The sequence below is a fragment of the Gekko japonicus genome, unplaced genomic scaffold (genome assembly GCF_001447785.1).
Source record: "Gekko japonicus isolate JY-2015 unplaced genomic scaffold, Gekko_japonicus_V1.1 scaffold2630, whole genome shotgun sequence".
Lineage (NCBI taxonomy): Eukaryota > Metazoa > Chordata > Lepidosauria > Squamata > Gekkonidae > Gekko > Gekko japonicus.
The window spans coordinates 81,271-100,945 of NW_015163682.1; the positions used below are offsets into that span (position 1 = coordinate 81,271).

A 19,675-nucleotide genomic window follows, 5' to 3' on the forward strand; every position below is an offset into this window, starting at 1 on the left:
CATTCCTGCCCCAAAATAGCCCTAGCTGGAGCTAAATTCTTATCTTCGTATCTTCATGTTTCTTTGTCTGTGCATTTTTCAAATGTTAATTAAGGAAGAATGGGTATGGTACAGGTGCCTTTCAACCATACGCGGCGTGTGAGGGCCTGTGGCTAGCGGGAAGTACATTTATTCTGTCAGGGTTGCAATTTTGGAAGAGATTATTGTGGATGCATCAAAAGAACAAATCTTTTGAGTGCGCTTGTGGCACTTTTCAGAGCACTATTCAGTTGTGCCTCGGCGTGCCATCTGCTGTAGCCCCCATGAATAATTTATCCCCCAGCCTAGAGATTTCAGAGTGAATCACAGGTCTGGAATAACAATTTGCTCTTAGGACATCCACAAAAGCACACGGCATTACACTTTGCTGCGAGAAGGCCAGGTGGTAATAAACTGATTTTATTCTTCTCCAGCTCTTTCTGTACCAGTAAAGGCATCCACTGCAGAACACAAACAAGTACACCAAACCATTCGAAATAGTATTTAAAAACCTTAATAGAAACTATCAAAAAAACTGTGGAGGAATTCAGAGTACAGATGTAAGCAACATTACGGTGAGGAATGGACCTCAAAATCCCCCGACCCTTTAAGGATGCACAAAAGTGTTAACTTTCAGTTCTTTTATGGATAGCTTATACTTGAGGAATTCCTGCTTAAATTCTTAAAAAAAACACCTAATACCTCTGTTTTGTTTCATGCTTTTGAGTGGCTTTTAAGCCCCTTTTTAATGCCTGTCCTCGCTATCCTGTTTTTTAGTACTTACTGGAACTTGCGTAATTAGTGGCAAAAATGCAGGTGGCTATTCTGCTCTGAAGAGAGATGGTGCACCATGTTGGGAGAGGGGAGGGGCTGTGGCTCAGTGGAAGAGCCTCTGCTTGGCATGCAGGAGGTCCCAGGTTCAATCCCTGGCATCTCCTGTTAAAAGGACCAGGCAGGAGGTGATGGGAAAGACCTCAGCCTGAGACCCTGGAGAGCGGCTGCCAGTCTGAGTAGACAAGACTGACTGTGATGGACTGAGGGTCTGATTCAGTAGAAGGCAGCCTCATGTGTTCATGTGCACTGGTAATCTTTCCACAGTGGCATACACAAGCCAGTCCCCTTTTAAAGAGCCAGTTTGGTATAGTGCTAAAGTGCGCGGACTCTAATCTGGGAGAACCGGGTTTGCTTCCCCACTCCTCCACTTGCACCTGGCTGGATGACCTCGGGCAAGCCGTAGTTCTGATAAGAGCTGTTCCTGAAAAAGAGCAGTTTCTGTCAAGAGCTCTCTCAGCCCCACCTACCTCACAGGGTGCCTGTTGTGGTGAGGGGAAGAAGTTTGTAAGCCGCTCTGAGATTCTGAGTGAAGGGCAAGGTATAAACCCTAGAGAGTGCTGTACCCTCTTTATTTCATTTGATTTGATCTGTAGCACACCTTTGCCATAGAGACTCAAGGCAGACTGCACAAATTAAAAGGCTCTGGGAGGTCCGTGGCACTTTCCCAGTGCCATTGGGGGGGGGGGGGAGGTCACCCATTTGCAGGGGTCATTTTGTAGAAAAAGAGGGGCAGGAGTTCATTAGCGTAACTCATTATATGTCACACCCCCTGACATCACCGGAAGTGTGTCAGAAGGCAGCACCCACCGCTCAGGCTCCACTGGACTGTTTTGGATTGCTAGCTATTGGGGGAGGGGGGAGGAACGTGCAGATCTGTCCTCGCAGAGGAGGGAGAGCTGGTGCCTGAATAAAACTTGGTCTTGAAGGTGCCACTGGACTGTTTTGGACCGGGGGGGCGGGCTCTGCAACTTACCTGGCTGCTTCTTGCTCTGACTGAGGGCTGCTGGGCGCAGGGGGTGGGGCTTGTTGCATGTGCCCGCCCCCTGGGCTCTTTACTGCCGGAGCTCCGTTCCTGTGCGCTCCTGCAGGAAATGACCCCTGCCCATTTGTAATCTGTAAATGTGACCGTATTCCGTTTCTGAGAGACTGGTTGTGGCAGCCAGACCTGTCCTTTTTTGGCACCCTCCCAATGCAGAGTTTTGAAGATGCCTGCCTGCCTGCCTCTCTGCCTCGGGGGCTAGAGCTTGGACAGCTGCTGAGCTTTGTTTGGAGAAGACAGCTACGTGGAGGGTATTTGAAAGGGTCGGTGGTGTCAAATGCACACACAGTGCTGGGATTTCCGATGGCATCGGCTTGTTTTCTTAAGCGGCTTTGTTTTATGATTTTAGTTGTAAGCTGCCCAAAGCGTTCTCTGGAGAGACAGCAGCGTCTGCGTTTCCTAAACAAATAAATGCACTGAAACATAGATTCAGAGTAGGGCTTGGCGTAGGATGATTGTTTAGGAAGTGCAATGAGAGGGAAATCTCCCCTTTCCAACAAAATCTTGCAGATTTTATTGGCATCGTTCTAATGAGCATCAAAACATGTGTAAAGAATTAGTTTTAATACGATTAATTTGTCTAAAGAACCCTTTCAAAGGAACATTTATATTATGGTTGTGAGGCAAATGGGATCCTCCAGGTGGGGCCTGGAGATCTCCCGCTTTTACAACTGATCCCCAGCTGACGGAGATCAGCTCCCTTGGAGAAAATGGCTGCTTTGAAGGGGGGACTCTACGGCCTTGCGAAGGCCCCTCCCCTCCCCAAACCCCGCCCTCTCCTGGCTCCACCCCCCAAAGTCTCCACCCATGTTCTGAGACAGTAGGCAGTTTCTTTAGACACCGGAATAAATTCATCGTTGCTGTGGGCCTCAGCTAAAACAGTTTTAAATTTTAAAACACAGCAGAATTTGCCCATGATGTATTTGTCAAGATTGTGCAGGTGTTGGGGTTCTCTATATGGGGAGGGGTCAACATAGATGCAGCTGTATGGGATGGTGGAATGGGGCATAGCACTGTTGGATGCTGACCCATAAAACAGAACAGAAGTCCCAGTAGTGGGGAAAGACAACCTTAACACGTTCAGCCGTCGCCTGTTAACGCAAAGGCTCGTTTGGGGGTGGCATGTGGGGCCTAAGCGGTCCTTTGGCTCTTTGGGTCGATAGGAATTGGGAATGTGGCTCCCCAGGATCTGCAGAATGAGTACTGTTGAGCTGAGTTATTCAGATGGAGCCGTGACGGCCACCCTGTAGAAATGCAACCGACAGTGTGTACAGCAGGGTGTACATTCAGGGCCATCTGTGCCAAGGAGCCGGACGGCCCAGGCCAGCCCGATCGCATCTGATCTGGGAAGCTAAGCAGGGTCAGCCCCTTCTGGCCGAGGGATGGGAGGCCTCCAAAGAGTGCCAAAGGTCGTGAATCGGAGGCAGGCAGAGGCAAACCCCCTCTGGACGGCTCTTGCCTTGAGAGCCCTGTGGGGTGGCCGTATGTCTGCTGTGACCTGATGGCACCGCACATGCACAGAGTACGAGGGACGTGTGGGACAGACTGGACATTTGTTGCTGTCCCTACCACAAACACTGATGTCCCTGTCCTGGAACCACCGGAGAAATGGGCATTTGGCTTCATCACTGCATTGCGGCTCTCAGGGACGAGAGTGAAGTGTACCTTAAGCCAATATTTCTCTGGGCAAACAGCAGCAGCAGGGGGGTTACAAAGGCCCCCCACAGGCAAACTGTATTTCTCCAGTGGCACAAATGGCACCTGGGAGGGGGCGTTTGAGATTGGGACAGTGGCCCTGGGGGAAAGAGCGGGCGGCTGCCCCAAATGCCAGGCACCCCGTCTGAATGGGTGGATCCTCTTGGTGGTTGTTCGCCAAGAAAGAAATGCACGGGCCACCTTGCGGTGTGATGTCCAGTAGACCTCAGGGGTTCTAATGTGGTCCTCTCGTTTAGAACCCCGTCTGTTGCCTGTCACTAGAGATGCGACAGGTTTTACTACGAGGCGTTTGACAGGCAAACTTGTCCTTTGGAAGTATTTAACCTCACCGATGAGAGATGAAGGCAGTTCCATTCCTGGGGCAGCATCCCGGGCAGTTCCATTCCTCCCTTGCACTTCCTCTTGATGATGCTGTGGTGCAGTTTTGATGCTGTGCGGACTGGCCTGCCTCCAGCCTTTGTCGCTCGATGGCTTCCTTCTAGGGCTGCCAGCCTCTGGGTGGGGCCTGGGATTGCAACGGATCTCCAGACCGCAAAGATGAAGTCCGTTCCCCTGAGGGAGACGGCGGCTCGAGAGGGCGGGCTCTGTGGCATCGCAGACCCGCTCGGCTCCCTCCCCTTTCCCAGACTCTCTGCTCCTCAAATCTCCAGGAACTTCCCAATCCAGACCTGGTGGCCCTACCTCCTTCGGGTTGTGGGCTTGGAGGGAGGCCCCTCTCTTGAAGTCTTGACCCAGCCGGCTGTCAAAAGGAGGCCCCCCTCCCCCCCCCTGAGCCAAGGCTGCCACACCTCATTTCCATTCCATTTATTGGATTTATAACCTGCTCTCCCAGGCAACCAGGCTCAGAGTGGGTAATGTCATTTATAAAAACATTCTCAACCATCTAAAATATTATTGTTCTAGTACATAATTCTAATACATTACAGTGAATACAGTAAAATACATAGCGAGTATAACCAGCTATACAACTAAAAGATGGTGTAAAATCTTGGGGGGGGGGAGAGTAATGCATGGCTGTCTGATAAGAAGGAAAGGGGAGGGGAGAAAGGGGGGGAGTTTTGTGTATGGAGAGATGCCTCTGAGTTTTGGGTTGAATGTGAAAGGCCTTTTGTCCAAGGCAGCTTCCTCAATCTTCAAAGGGCCTCTGGAATGACCTCAGGCCCGTAGCCAGGATTTCTTAAGTAGAGGGGTATTTAAATTTCTTCGGGGGCACTGGCTAATCGAATTAAAGGAACACCCGGCTCCTTCCATGCATCTGCCACCACTCGGGGGCCCTGGGCTGGATGGGAAGTCATTGGGGGCCTTGCCAGTAAGTCAGGGGGCCTCACCCCGAGATGCCCCACTGACCTGCGAGGAGGCCTGATCCTGGCATCCGGGTAAGTCTCATTGACTCGAGTGTGACCCATATGAGTAAAAAGATTTGTTGTTGTTGTTTGTTGTTTAGCCGCACAGTTGAGTCCAACTCTTTGCGACCCCATGGACCACATCACGCCAGGCCTTCCTGTCTTCTGTTGTGCTCCGGAGTTTGCTTGATTTCATGTTCGTTGCCTGGATAACACTGTCCAACCATCTCATCCTTTGCCGTCCCCGTCTTCTTTGACCTTCAGTCTTTCCCAGCATCAGGGTCTTCTCCAGTGAGGGCTCCCTTCTCATTTGGTGGCCAAAAAATGTGAGCTTGTGCTTCAGTAAGGAGATACACACCAATAAAATAATTATTGTGCTAATTATACCAGCACCATTATGCATGTTTTATTGTATGCTTTAAGGTCAAAATGTCATTTTTCTTACCAAATATTTTACATTCCAGCACTGTTCTTTCTTTCCACATCAGCCAAAAAACTGACTAGTTCTAAAAATACTTAAAGCGAAGGAATATCAGCATTTGTAAAGGTCAGCAGAATTTCTTCTTCGCCCATCAGACACTTTTTACAGCATGCTGTCTTGAGACAAGTTCTCTGCCGTTGCCCCTGTGGCCACAAAGCAGGGGGAAAACAGCTGTGCCGGTGCTGTGCTCCACTTGGCTTCCCTTCCCTGCATCACGAACAGTCACCTGCCTTCCCAGACCTTTTCAAGGCAAGACTCCTTTCAGGAGCAGTTTTGCTTTTTGATTGAACATGGGCATTATTACTCAAACTGGGCTCCCTCTCTATGAACTCACGGCAGTTTTACAATGGCTTTTTAAATTAATCTAACTTTTACTATCTATTGCATATTATCTTTATGTTTATTAAAAAAATCTGTCAGGGTTATAAAGCTGAATGAGGGAAATTTATGTAGCCACAGCCTTTGTGAGTGATTTTATGAGTTTTATTAGCAAGCTAAGCAAGACGTAGTATGTAATAAAGGTTTTACTGTGCTCTTTTTGTGCTGGGGCTTTCAACTTTCCCCTGGTATTTCATCTGTTTATAAAATAATTGTAGTCATGATTAAACCATGGCCGATGACAAAGTGTGGGTGAGAAAAGGAGCATTTTAAGACAGAAATGTCTTCTGTTCAAAGATTTCCTCGTGGCTTCTTGTACAATTATCCTTGATATCTTTGTCTTGTTTACATTTTATATTGGCAAGGCTTAACTGAAAGAGAACGGAAATTGAAATAAGCCCCCAGATAATGTAGGAATCTCTGGGCAAGACTACTAGGGGCTAGATCTGAAAATACACACAGAGTAAAATGTCTGGTAGCGTTCTAATGCAAACTGATGCACAATAAGAATGCAAAAGAGCCTCTAACTTGATCTGTTCAAGTGGAACCACTGTGTCTGGAAAGAAGAAGTGTCAGCTAGGAGGAGTCTGGCATGGTGAACTGGGTGCTAGAGACCAAGTCACTGGGTGGATGAAGGGTCAAAACCCAGAAAATCAGAAACTATATTAGGTTGCAAACTGCGAACAAAGATTGACAGAATCAAGAAGTCATACGCAAGTACCATAATTTATACTAGGTGTGTGCATTTGGCTATATCTGAGTCGAAAAATACCTTATTGATATTTTCTGGCTATTCTTTCAGCCGGATAGAGATTTAGCTATTTTTTTGGCTATCCAAAATGGCCAAGTTCCCAAAATCTGAAATTTTTTTGGATTTTTTCGGAACCATTGGATAGTTGAAGTTAGGGGGTGTTTAAAGGGATTGCAATCCCTTTAAACACCTTCCAAGTGAACACTTGGAGAAGGTGTTTAAAGGGACTGCAAGCCTTTTAAACATCTTCAGAGTTTACTTGAGGCTTGGAGAAGGCATTTGAAGGGACCATGATCCTTTTAAACGCCTTTTCTCCCTCAACTGAAACCAATAGAGGATGGGGGCACCTTCTTTGGGGGCCCATAGAATTAGAACCCCTGGTCCAGTATTTTTGAAATTTGGGGAGGGGGTTGAAGTTAGGCACCAAATTTGCAGCATAGCTGCTAGTGCCTCTCCTCAAAAAACTGCCAAGAACTCAGGTGATCCCCATTGTAACACTCTGCTTGAGTGTTTACAGAGGAGATGCAGTTCCACCTTGGCAGAAACCCAGAAGAAATGTTTTGTGAGAAGTCAGTCCAGATAAGAAAGCTTTTCTGCTTGAGTGTTTGCAGAGGAGGTGCAGTTCCACCTTTGAAAAAGAAAGCAACTATGAAACATAAAGGAGCTAGTGAATTTGTCAGGCTGGAATTGAGTCTGTAAATATTTGGAGCCTAATTGTTGGACCGTTTCAGTTGGAAAGCTCTTGTACAGAAACCTTGGGGCTGCAATTGTAACAGATATTCAGCACTGTGGAGAGAATGAGATGCAACTTTACTGCTGTCCGATATGCTTTCAAGCAACAAGCTCAGATTGAGTTAAATGGAGACCTCGGAGACTTAAGTCACAACAAATATTCAGCATTGTGGTGAGAATGGAATGTCACCCTATTGCTGTTTGATATGCTTTCAAGCAACAAGTTAAAATTGATGGTTTGTGCTACAAGCTGAATCTGATATCACAAAAATACAAGATATGCCCTCTAGCCTTATATTGATACTGAAACTGGATATTGTATGTCGCTTGAGAAATATTTATATAGTAGACAAATAAATGTGATTTTAATATTCTTTAGTAAGAAGAGTAAGAATATTCTTTAGTAAGAAGAAGGGGACAGCAAAGGATGAGATGGTCCGACAGTGTTATCGAGGCAACGGACATGAAATTTAGCAGACTCCAGAGCACGATGGAAGACAGGAGGGCCTGGCATGATGTGGTCCATGGGGTCACAAAGAGTCAGACTTGGCTGTGCGACTGAACAACAACAACAACAGTAATTTTCACGGAAGAGCTATATTATATTGCATGTCTATATATCCGTGATTCTCTGGCATGGTGGGATGAGCAGACGGGCATTTCTAGCCTTCCCCGGGGCTTTTGCAGCTACATCCTCCCTCCGTGAGCGAATGGCTGGGACCCCTCTGAGGCCCGAAGACTCCATGAGCAGCCGAGCTCCCAGACCAGAGGGTCACCAACTCAGGCTTGCATGAAAGAGCTCACAGAATGTGCTATGATAGGATTCTACTTGTGCAATAGGTGTGCATGCGGAGGAATATATTTGGATTTAGCATCACATTTATGTGTGAATAGACCTTTCACAAGTGGATGACACACTTTTGATCTAGAGACGGGTGAATCTCGTTCCTCCTTCAGAAAGGCCTGGTCTTTTTGAGCTTTCCCATGTAATCGCTGGGATAATATTTTGTGTGTGTGCGTGCACGCACGTGCGTGAGTTCTATAAGATCTTGGAATGACTTGGTCCAGGGACTGTTTTTGTATGTTTGCTCTTTAAAGAAAATGTCTGTGCCACCCCCAGAGAAACTGCTGGAGGCAGCCTACAAAATAAAACGTAATTGTAATATAAACCATAGACGTGGTTGACAGTTATAATCCCAGCATTAAGAAAATCACAGCCAGGGTACGATTAATTCATTCTTTCTCACCAAGACTCCAGGCAGAGTATAGAATATGAAATGGTACAATCAGGCACCATAACGCTATCAATGAGCAATGCAATAGGACTAGAATTAGAGAATTGGAAAACAGTGTAATCACCAAACTATTTTAGGTAGGATTACAAAGATAGAAGACAAAACAGTAAAAGCAAGATACTTACAATAATTGTTACAGTAGACTAAGAACATAACAAAAGCCATTCTTGATCGGACCAATGGTCCATCCCATCCAGCATCCTGTCTCACACAGAGGCCAAGCAGTTCCTCTGGAGGGCCAACAACAGGGCAGAGGCCTTCCCCTGATGTTGCCTCCTGGCTCTGGGATACAGAGGATTCGTGCCTCTGAACATGGAGGTTCCCCTCAGTCACCAGGGCTAGTAGCCACTGATAGGTGTTTCCTCCATGAATCTGTCTAATCCTCTTTTAAAGCTCTCTATGCCTGTGGCCATCACTACATCCCTTGGCAGTGAATTCGACATTTTATTCACTTGTTGTGCAAAGAAGAATTTCCTTTTGTCCATCCTGAACCTCCTGCCCATCAGTTTCTTTGGATGCCCTTGAATTCCAGTATTTTGGGAGAGGGAGATAAAAATTATCTTTGTCATGTCTCTCCACCCTCCATGCATAATTTTATAAACCTCTATCAGGTCCACCTCCCCTTCGTCATCTCTTTTCTAAACTGAAAAGTCCCCGACTCTTCAGCCTTTCCTCATAGGAAAGATGGCTCTAAACTCCTAATTATCTTTGTTGCCCTTTTCTGTACTTTCTCCAGCTCTGTGACCAGAACTGCAAACAGTAATAAAAACAAGACTGCACCCTAGATCTGTACAGGGGCATCATAATATCAACTGTTTTATTCTCAGTTCCTTCCCTCATAATCCCTAACATAGAGTTTGCCTTTTTCACCGCTGCAGCACACTGGACTGACACTTTCATTGAGTTATCCGCTACAGCCCCAGTATCTTTCCCCCTCTCCGTCTCAGTAAGTTCAGACCCTATAAATCTGTACTTGAATTTGGGATTCCCCCTTCCCCCCAGTGTGCATCCCCTGATGCTACAGTTCTGTTCCCTTTATAAAAGCCACCTCCTGAACTGTACCATTATTCTACACTTCTAATCCCTTTATAAAAATGTCTTACCAAACATTTCTGTTTTGCACATTCTGCAAAATGACAGACATTGGGGGAGGGGCGGGCTTTTCTGATGCCCTCAGACAGGCCGTTCCACATTTTGGGAACCACCATGGCGAATGTCATAAGAACATAAGAACGTAACAGACGCCAATGTTGGATCAGGCCAAAGGCCCCTCCAGTCCAACACTCTGTGTTACACAGTACCCAAAAATACCAGGTGCCATCAGGAGGTCCACCCGTGGGGTCTGCAAATGGGTGGCTGGCAATCTTATACGTTTGCAAGACAGCGCTCTCAAAAGCCTTTGTTCGGATGAGCAAGGCACTCGGGGCAGAACATAGCAGGAGTAAGTAGGCGTGAAGGTCTGGTGGCATTAAGGCAGTAAGGACTTTGTAGGTGCCAGCTGGTACCTTGAACTGAACTGAGTAACTGCTCAGTAACCAGTGGGTGGACTGCAGAATGGATGTGATAGGCACACTCTGCTTAGGGCCTGACAGTAACTAGGTTGTGGTGTTCTGCAACCACTGGAGCTCCTGAGTTGTCTCTAAGAGCAGAACCATGTAGAAGAAGAACAAGAGATTGGATTTATACCCCACCCTTCACTCGGAGTCTCACAGCGGCTTACAAACTCCTTTCCCTTCCCCTCCCCACAACAGACACCCTGTGAGGTGGGTGGGGCTGAGAGAATTCTGACACAAACTGCTCTTTTTCAAGAACAGCTCTTGTCAGAACTACGGCTTGCCCAAGGTCATCCAGCCAGGTGCAAGTGGAGGAGTGGGGAATCAAACCCGGTTCTCCTAGATTAGAGTCCATACTCCTAACCACGACACCAAACTGGCAGAGTGAATAACAACAGTCTAGCCTAGAGATACCCATAGCATGGGAACCATCAATACGATTAGGTGACCAACGGCATAAAACATTGAAAGGAGTCCCATAAAACAGTTCAGGCTAGAGTCAGACTGTAAAAATGATCTTAAAAGTCCAATCCTTTAATTAACAGCCTGGGTAAAAAGAAATGGTTTGGTCTAGCCCCTGAAAGAGAGTAGAGTTGGCGTCAGGCAAGTCTCAAGCGGAAGGACTTTCCACAAGTGATATTCCATTGCTAGAAAATCCCCGTCTTTGGTAACCCCTAACTCACATTTATTTATTGAGCTCTACCCTCAATTATCTGAGAACAAGGCTGCCCATGTGTCTATGGCTGAGTGTGTAAGTCTTGAGGGGTCCACACTAAGCGTGAACACAGCAAGGGTGTCAAGTTTAATAAAATAAATAAATGGCTGGGCTTTGCCGTGGTCCATCATGCAGTTGTTTAGCTTTAATCCGTAGGATACGTTTGAAAGGAATGGAAGTTTCTGATCATGCAGGTTAATGAGTTATGATTATTGAATTTTGAAATGAAGAACAGTCCAGTTTTCTCAGTGTCATTCTGTCTGTACCTAGAAACAGTTGCTATACTGAGCTATGAAAGTCATACAATAGTAGATATTCATATGTAAAGTTTTTGATAGTGTTTGTTTCTGCAGTGGTTATTTTTCAGGACTGTAAAGGCTTCTGGAATAATGAAAATTTTTTTTTGACTTTCTAATACGCTGGCCAGGGCAATACCCCTTTGAGATCTCCCCAGTATTGAAATTTATTAAGAACACTCATTGGTGGCCATATTGGTTACTTCAAAGCACCATTTATATTAATGATGATATAATAATACAATTCTCAGGTTACTTCCATATTTTTTGTGTGTGTGTGTATAAATCATCTTTGGTGATCATGTATTAAATTATGAAAAACCAAACAGAATCTGCTCACTGGGAAGATATTGCCATGTTTTGTGGACATTATTGATAACATTTATTAACCTGCATTTCTGCCTGCCAAAAGTTGAAAGTGGCAGCTGTGACTCATCATTGGCCTTCTCTTTGAAGAGCACAGGAATCTGAAAGGGCAGTCGACTTCTGAATCCAAAGGCCCTGAAGGAGGACTCTCATGTTCTGGAAACATCTACAATTGGCATTAGAAGTTGATTCTCATACTTGCTCAGTGGCAAGTGTTTCCCCGTTAGAAGGTGATTCTCATACTTATTCAATGGCAACTGTTTCCCCGTTAGAAGGTAATTGACGTTAGAAGATGATTCTCATACTTGCTCAATGGCAAGTGTTTCCCCGTTAGAACATAATTCTCATACTCATACTTGCTCAGTGGCAAGTGTTTCCCTGTTAGAAGCTAATTGGCATTAGAAGGTTATTCTTATACTTGCTCAATGGCAAGTGTTTCCCCGTTAAAAGGTAAACTGGCATTAGAAGGTGATACTTGCTCAATGGCAAGTGTTTCTCTGTTAGAAGGTGATTCTCATACTTGCACAATGGCAAGTGTTTCCCTGTTAGAAGCTAATTGGCATTAGAAGGTTATTCTTATACTTGCTCAATGGCAAGTGTTTCCCCGTTAGAAAGTGATTCTCATACTCAATGGCAACTGTTTCCCTGTTAGAAGGTAATTGGCATTAGAAGGTGATTCTCTTGCTTGCTCAATGGCAACTGTTTGCCTGTTAGAAGGTAATTGGTGTTAGAAGGTGATTCTCCTACTTGCTCAATGGCAAGTGTTTCCCCAGAGTACTTTGGATTACATTGAAGGGGAAATAATGGGGCCAGTTGACAGATGGCTTGGTCTGGTTACTGGGCAGGTCTGTATTGTAAGGGATACTCTTCATGGGGGAGGAATATAAGATTCCTGCCCCACAAATACCGGTTGTTCACTTTGGTCTGGATGTGGGGGATTCCAGAGTCACAGAACGAGTCCTTTTGAGGTCTGCAGCAGCCTCCTCTCAGGAGGTGCATGTAATAGCCTGGATCATGTGCAAGCTGGAGTCTCTCTCTGCCTCTGGCTGCATAAGGCCCTGGGTTGCCAACTTCTGCTTAGAAAATTCCTGGGGCTTGGGGGGGACACCTTAGTGAGATATAAGGGGCCACGATGGCTCAGAGGTTAAGATGCTGAGCTGCAGACCGGAAGGTCGGTAGTTTGGCAGTTCGAGACCCAAGTGCCGTGTGACGGAGTGAGCTCCCATCTCTGGCCCCAGCTCCGGCCAACCTAGCAGTTCGAAAGCAAGAAATTGCAAGTCAATAAATAGGTGCCATTTTCTCCATGGGAAGCGATCTTTGTAGCCTGGGGGTCAGTTATAATTCCAGGGGTATCTCCAGGCCTTATGATGCGAGGGAGCTCTGGCAGGGATCCTAATGAACGGGGGGTGCTCGGGGTACTGGGATGGCAATTCATGGTCATTTTATTCTAAGTAACTGGGGGGGGGTGTTGTCTTGTAAACTACAGTCTGTACCCTTTGTGAGATGCTGCTATAGATGGACACGGAGGACCAAATCAGGGCACGTGGTCAGAAAGGGGGAAGCCAGTTAGATGGTAGAAAAGAACAGAGCGTTGAGCCTGAACCAGAAATCTGGAAACGTTTATTCTTTGTTTACCATCACCAGGTGTTTGTGTGTGCGTGGGGGTGGGGAGTAAGTTTTGAACGGGGAGAGGGCAGCATTTATCACTTACTTTATTTGGCTCAGATGTTAAATTTCCTATGTTGATTGTCTTGTTGCGTCCAACAGGCGTGCTTGCATGCTTTGTTCTGTCCACCCCACCCCACCCACTCTACAATCTCTACCCACCTGCCTTATTTTACCTTACTAGGAATCCTTGCTGTGCGATTGAAATGTCATATTTTGTAATCTGCTCACTGTCTGCTGGAGGTTATATTTTGTAATCTGTTTACCGATTGTGACGTTTTTATCATGCTTGTAATCCAACATGAGTCTGAGTGGCAAAGGCAGACTATAAATGAAAATAACACTACTAATAAACTGTTGCTCAAGGCCAGGGCAACGCTCCCTCTAAGCTGTGTGGAGTCTTGTGAGCAAAGATTCTACTCTGTGAGCGACTGGCATTACAGCTGTGAGCGAGCGATTTGGCTACTGCATAAATTAGTTTGCTCTGGGGCCAGCCTTCCTGAGCGAAGACAAAAATGTGTGAGCTGGGGGCTCAAAAACTGTGAGCCAGCTCACACTAACTCAGCTTAGAGGGAGCACTGGCACTGCCCCAAGGGTATCTTTTCCCCTTTGTAACCAGCGACTGCTTGTAAAAATAATGCCTTTGCACCAACACAAACCCCGGCTCAGCTCATGGCTACCAACATAAAAAGAGAAAGTAAGGAAATGCCTACCTTGTTTTGAAGAACCCCAACAACTGAGATTTCCCCCCTTCTTTCATGCTAATTTGGGTTGGGAAGGCAATACTGAATTTGGAGAAGAGTCTCTTAAAAGGCAGAAAGGGTTGGTTGGGGGGGGTCCAAGTTACTAGGCAAATGCACCTTTAACTTGCAATCTGGTCATGGTTGCAAGAAGAAACCCTAGCTGTGCTGTGGGAGGGGTGGGAGAGAGATAAAACTGGAGAGATGAACTCCTCTTGGAGACACAGGAGCTTGAGAGGACCCGGGGTCGGCTGAACAAATCCCACATTCCTGGGTGACGGACAGAACGAGTAACCTGCAGGGCCTGTTTTATCATAGGCAGGGTAACAATTTACTTTCTGTTTTTTAATGTAACTGTGTAAGGTCAAATGTTCTCTTGACATTCTTAAATGAAAATAATTTTTAATAAAGATCATTTAGCCTGCTTAATTTAATTTTCAATCTCCTGACGTGCTGATTAATCTTTGGAAAATACTTTAGAAGCCACATTGATCATTGGAATGAAAGCAGAGTGTATTCTTAAGTGTATATGCAAATCTACTTCTGCAGAAATTAAACTGATTGATTTGAAGGTTGTTAGGGGCTTTCTTCTCGAGCCTCAAATGTAACTTTGCATATATTTAGAACCATGATGTCAGCTGATTCATATTAGTTGATATGAAATGAGTGCTTCCATTTGTCATTCATTTGTTTGTCAATACGATTTAAATTTAGTTTCTTCTTTAAATGCAACGTGGGGTTGATTATATATGCCTTTAAGGAAATAATTGCTTGGTGCTGATCCCTTTGCACCAGTGGCTCCCCATTTTTTGTAGCAGTGGCGAAGAGCAGGAGTTCAGTAGCACCTTATAGACCTTAAAGCCACTTTGGGGTCAGGAAGCAGTTTTTCTCCAGGCCAGTTTGGCTAGAGATCCTGGAGGTTTTTCCCCATCTTCTGGGCATGGAACAGCGGTCACTGGGGCTGTTGGGGGGGGGGAGGAATTTGTGAATTTCCTGCATTGTGCAAGGGGTTGGACTAGATGATCCTGGAGGTCCCTTCCAACTCTATGATTCTGTGATTCTTTGCCTAACAAAATATGTGGCAGGGCATGGGGCTTTCGCGAGTCACTTCCATCTCCTTTCTAACATGGAGGTGAACTTTACAGGATCTTGGCTGTGCAGAGTATTTTCCTTGTCCCCAAAACAGAGAACTACATTTAAATCTACCATTCTAAATTACATTACATATTCAATTATATTCTTAATTATTAAGAGCAGTAATAACATTTTGTTTCACTAAAACGGGGAGTTAAACTGACAGAATCCTTTTCCTTGGGTACAGTGTTATGTCAGAGATCAACAAGATACCGCATTGCATTACAATCACTATTATAATATACTATTTCAAATAAGAAAAGAAAAACATCAAAATATAGGGAATGTATAGCCCTACTTGGTGAGAAAACGTATGTGAGGATTGAATGAGTTAGCATATGTAACGGAATAAGAAACCAATATCCCTGTTAAGTCCTGGTGGGGTGTATGTTCCGAGTGTTGTAATAACTTGTAATTCAGCCCTGTTAGCAGCATGGAATGAAATGATCAACACACAGGAGCTGGCAATGGACGGGGGCACCTTCCATTAGCATAAACATGTCTTGCAGTATCTTGAGAACTGACTTCTATTTCTCTTGTTTTGTTCTAGGATTCCGAGTTTCCTGAAGATATTCAAGTCAACCCTTACCTTGCTCGTGCAAAAGAGTGTGTGCGGCCCCTGAAGTCCGGAGTGTACAGGCTAAGCAACACGCTGAAAGTGCATGACCTGGCCGTGAGCTGGTAGGAGAACTCTGAAATAGCCTACCTGCTATTCTGTATATAATCATGCCATTTTACTTTTAGCAGACATGGAGAACGATTGTGTTATTGCCAGTTCTTAAAGCTTAACCACAACAAGGCCACTGTGTCTTCAGGCTGTGACAAAGATAACCAGATGTGTAGGGCTCCACGAAACCATGTCAGAGTTGGAGAGATCAGACTGCTGGCCTCAAAGAGAAGGGCCATTTAAATAGTGACAGAGTAGATGTCACAAAGGGCAGAAATTCATGTCCGATTCGTCTCCTCCAAATCCCCCTCCCCCTTGTTTAGAATGTGAGGGGACGGTCCCCAGGGAGTCAGGGAAATTTGGCCCTGGAGGATGCGCCCCTGAAAACACACATGCTCTGAGGTCAGAGGGACTGTCCCCTGTTCCATTTAAAAGGATCCAGGGAGTCAGGGAAATTTGGGCCTGGAGGATGCACCCCTGAAAACACACATGCTCTGAGGTCAGTCGCCCCCCCCCAAAGCCAAGCAAGCCTCAAAACCTGCTAACTGACCCCTCGTGCCTGTGTGCGGCTCCCTCGCTGCGAACATCTCACAGTGGCATGAGGCCAGCCTGCCTGTGATGTTTGAGGCTCCTGTCGGACTCAGTCCTGGTCTGGGCCCATCTTTGCTGGAGGAGGAGTGATTATCAAGGGAATTGGATCCCCTGCAGAGAGGCCATCTACGTAATCTGTAGCAACTGCTCCCTTCCGGAAGAGTCTGTGCCATATGAATGTAGTCTCCCTGTCGCTCTCCTCCTCATCTTCTGTCTTGTAAGTTTCTCCCCAACATTTGGAGTCAGGGTTTCAAAGCTGAAGTTGATGCCAGGTTATGATGAGGGGGGTACGGAGACAGAGGTGGAGGTGGAGGGGTGCCCACATCAGAGCTTCCTGCCCACCCTGATGTTTCAAATTGGACTGTATCTTCCTGCATCTTCTTGCTTTTTCCAGCCAGAAAAGGGATGCTAACAAAGAAGCAATTACCTTCCTCTCTTTGACACTCAGATTTGTGTCTTGCCCTAATTGGAAGTCACAGGCCATTAATACCAGAGCCAGCTTCAAATAATTGCTAGGTTAGATCTCTCCAAAGGGAGGCCTCTAATCTCCTTTGCATAGAGTTTCCTCAACTGCTTTATTCACTGTTTTGGTCTGTATGCTGGTACCCCCCTGGAATGACACATCTGCACAGAGATTCCTTCAGGATCCTCTACAACTAAGCTAAGAGCGCCAACTCCATCCATGTGGGCGGGGGAACTGCTACCATGCATGGCTCAAAGTGTGTGTGTGTGTGGGGGGAGCAAACCTTTGACCACCAACACAGTAGTTGCATTGTGAAGAGAACAGTCTTTCATAGAATAGTGGGTGAGGCTTCCGCCCATTACCTGTCTATCTGTCTATCATCTATTTCCTTCCTTCCTTCCTTCCTTCCTTCCTTCCTTCCTTCCTTCCTTCCTTCCTTCGTTTGCACAGAGAACATGAAGGAGAGGAACAGGTGATGTTTTCCATCAGGTCTTCTGTACAGACATACGACCTGCCCTCTTTTTCTGCAGTAGATTTTCTATTTCTTGCTGCGTTGTCTGAGGGAGGAACTGAGCGGGAAGTTGCTGCTGCCCCCCCTGAAAGTGGGTGTGGTAGCATGCCCTTCCTTGATGTGGACCAACCCAGTGCCAAAAAAACCCTTTTAGCTTAACTCTAGAAAGTTCCAAAGGATTCTCTGTGCAGGCCAAGATCTGACAGGTACAACTGCACAGATGGCTGCTTGAAGAAAGTTGGCTCAAGGCAAGAGACTGGATCTTAAGACATTTTTGTACACTGGACTTCAGCCAGCAACACCTGCTATAATTTCACTTAGCCCCCCCTCCCTTTTTTTTGAACTAACTGCATAGCCTGAAGTAAAGTTTTGTAGAACTCAACAACCATCTCACCTTTCTGTGGTTTGTTATGATCCTCCATGTTTGGATTTTTGGGGGACCTCTGTGGCGGCGGCCTGCATTTGCAGGGGGGGGTGTGTGTCTTGTAAACTGCTGTTGCACTTGAATGTAGTTGGTTTTAACTCCCCCCCACACACACACGCACCGCTTGCTAGATTTGCTGGTTGAATATGATGGTTTTAAAAAATATAAACAGTAAAAAAAATATAAAGAAAGGAGTGTTCTTTCCCCAGCCATGTTCACTAATTTGGTGGTGTCCCATGTTGCTGTCTGTGTGTTTTTAGTTTTCTTTCCATTGTTGTCATCCAGGGCCATTTTTTGGTTTTGGCCATCCTCCGGAAAATGAATTCCTTCACCTTCCTTTGTGGATTTTGTGAAGTTTCTTTGGGATAATACTGGATATTCAGTCGCTTATGATAAGCCTATGATAACTCAGTCACAGAGTTGACTGAGTGGCTTCTCGTAGATCTCAGTCATGACACTTTTTTATATATACTGAAGTGCTTGTAAATGGATGCTGTCTCCCATTAATTCATACAAAATTAATTTATGTATTCCGATATGAATGTATCTGAATGAAACTCTTCTTTGGAACGATGGACAACGTCTGAAAGATTCAGGCACTGTAAAACCTTTCCTATTTATGCCTATTTATGGCTTCCCTTTCTTCCTGGGTAAAATTCATATCCACACAATTCTTCTCTTCTGTGCTCTGTGTGACCTCTTTAAGCACCCTCCTCTTTTAAGAACGAAGTTGATTACTTGAGCACTGAGGTTGGACCTTCCACTGCTAACGCAAGTTAGAATAATAGGTCCACGATTTATTTGGTGCAGCGTGGCTAGATGTGTGGAGGAGCAGCGGGCATCCGTGAGGTTCAGATTAGTTTCTGGCGGAACTGTTCAAGGTTATCCCCTCTCAAAGTTGAGATCTGTGTGTGTCTATGTGTGTGAGTGTGTGGAGTGGAGGTTCCAAAAGGTAAGTGTGGTTTGCAAGCAGAACAAACATTATTTTCCAATGAAGGCTATTTTCAAATGTCATTGAGTCTCTTGAAGTCTACATGGTGTTGGTATGTAAACACCTCATAAAATGAATTACAGCATTCAGGAACTTTCCTCCTTACCGTGAGCATTCACACTCAAGGGTATACATTAAAGAGACGTTTCAGGAGTTGAAGGGGGATATACCACGAATGGTATGGCTGTGTATGTATATCACTGGAAGTCATAATCTTAGTCGATCTCTTAGTTGTAGTTGATCTCTCCAAAGGCCAGCAGGTAGAATGAAGTGTCCTTGAAATTTATTTTCTTGGAGTGAGCCAGCGGTGAGTGTGCCCTCTGTTCAGCTTGAAGAATATTCTTAGTGCCGAAGCAGGTCTAGTAGTTTCATCTCTCAATCAAGCACTGACTGGACAGCCGGCTCGTGTTGCTTTTGTGTCCCATGTTGAACACAGGATGGGAGTTTGTGTAGTTACTTCATCCTTTCCTTCTGAATCCCAGTGTCTGCAGAAAAACTTCTTATGCTTGAAAGTGACTGTGAAGCTAATGGCTACACTTGTGCCTTTGATTTTACTTTGCAAACTCTCCTGAGCTTTTGTCACAGCATACAAATGAAAGAGTCCAATTCAAACAGCATCCTGGACCCTGCGGAGGACGGTGCCTGCACACTGCCCAGCAGTACTTGACACAAGCAGCGTGGCAAGATTCCGTACTAGTAAGCTGGTCCTTGTGTTATCTCTGGCCTTTTAGTTCTGTGGGTGCTGCTTGTTAGAAATCATCATGGCAGACACAGTGTGTAAAGGAGTCTGAAGTCTGCTTTGTTCCTCAGCTAGAACCTGTTTTCACAAATAATTGAAAATCTCGGAAAGCTGTTTGTCATTTGTTTACAGCACTAGTATTTTAAAGGTATTCTAGGAATGCTGACTTTTGTCGTATAAAATATAATTTTAAATGTATGTATGTGAGTGTGTGTGTGTCTCTGTGTGTGTGT

General features: G+C 45.5%; 1 protein-coding gene across 1 annotated transcript in view; it reads left to right on the forward strand.

Moving 5' to 3' along the window:
• Positions 1-19,675, forward strand: part of SPAG16 (sperm associated antigen 16) — a gene marked incomplete at its 3' end in the record, with an annotated part of 219,151 nt that overhangs the window by 61,261 nt on the left and 138,215 nt on the right. Inside the window, exon 10 of the mRNA XM_015407767.1 lies at positions 15,607-15,737. Coding sequence (XP_015263253.1) covers positions 15,607-15,737 — 131 coding nt within the window. The remainder of the gene's footprint in view (positions 1-15,606; positions 15,738-19,675) is intronic.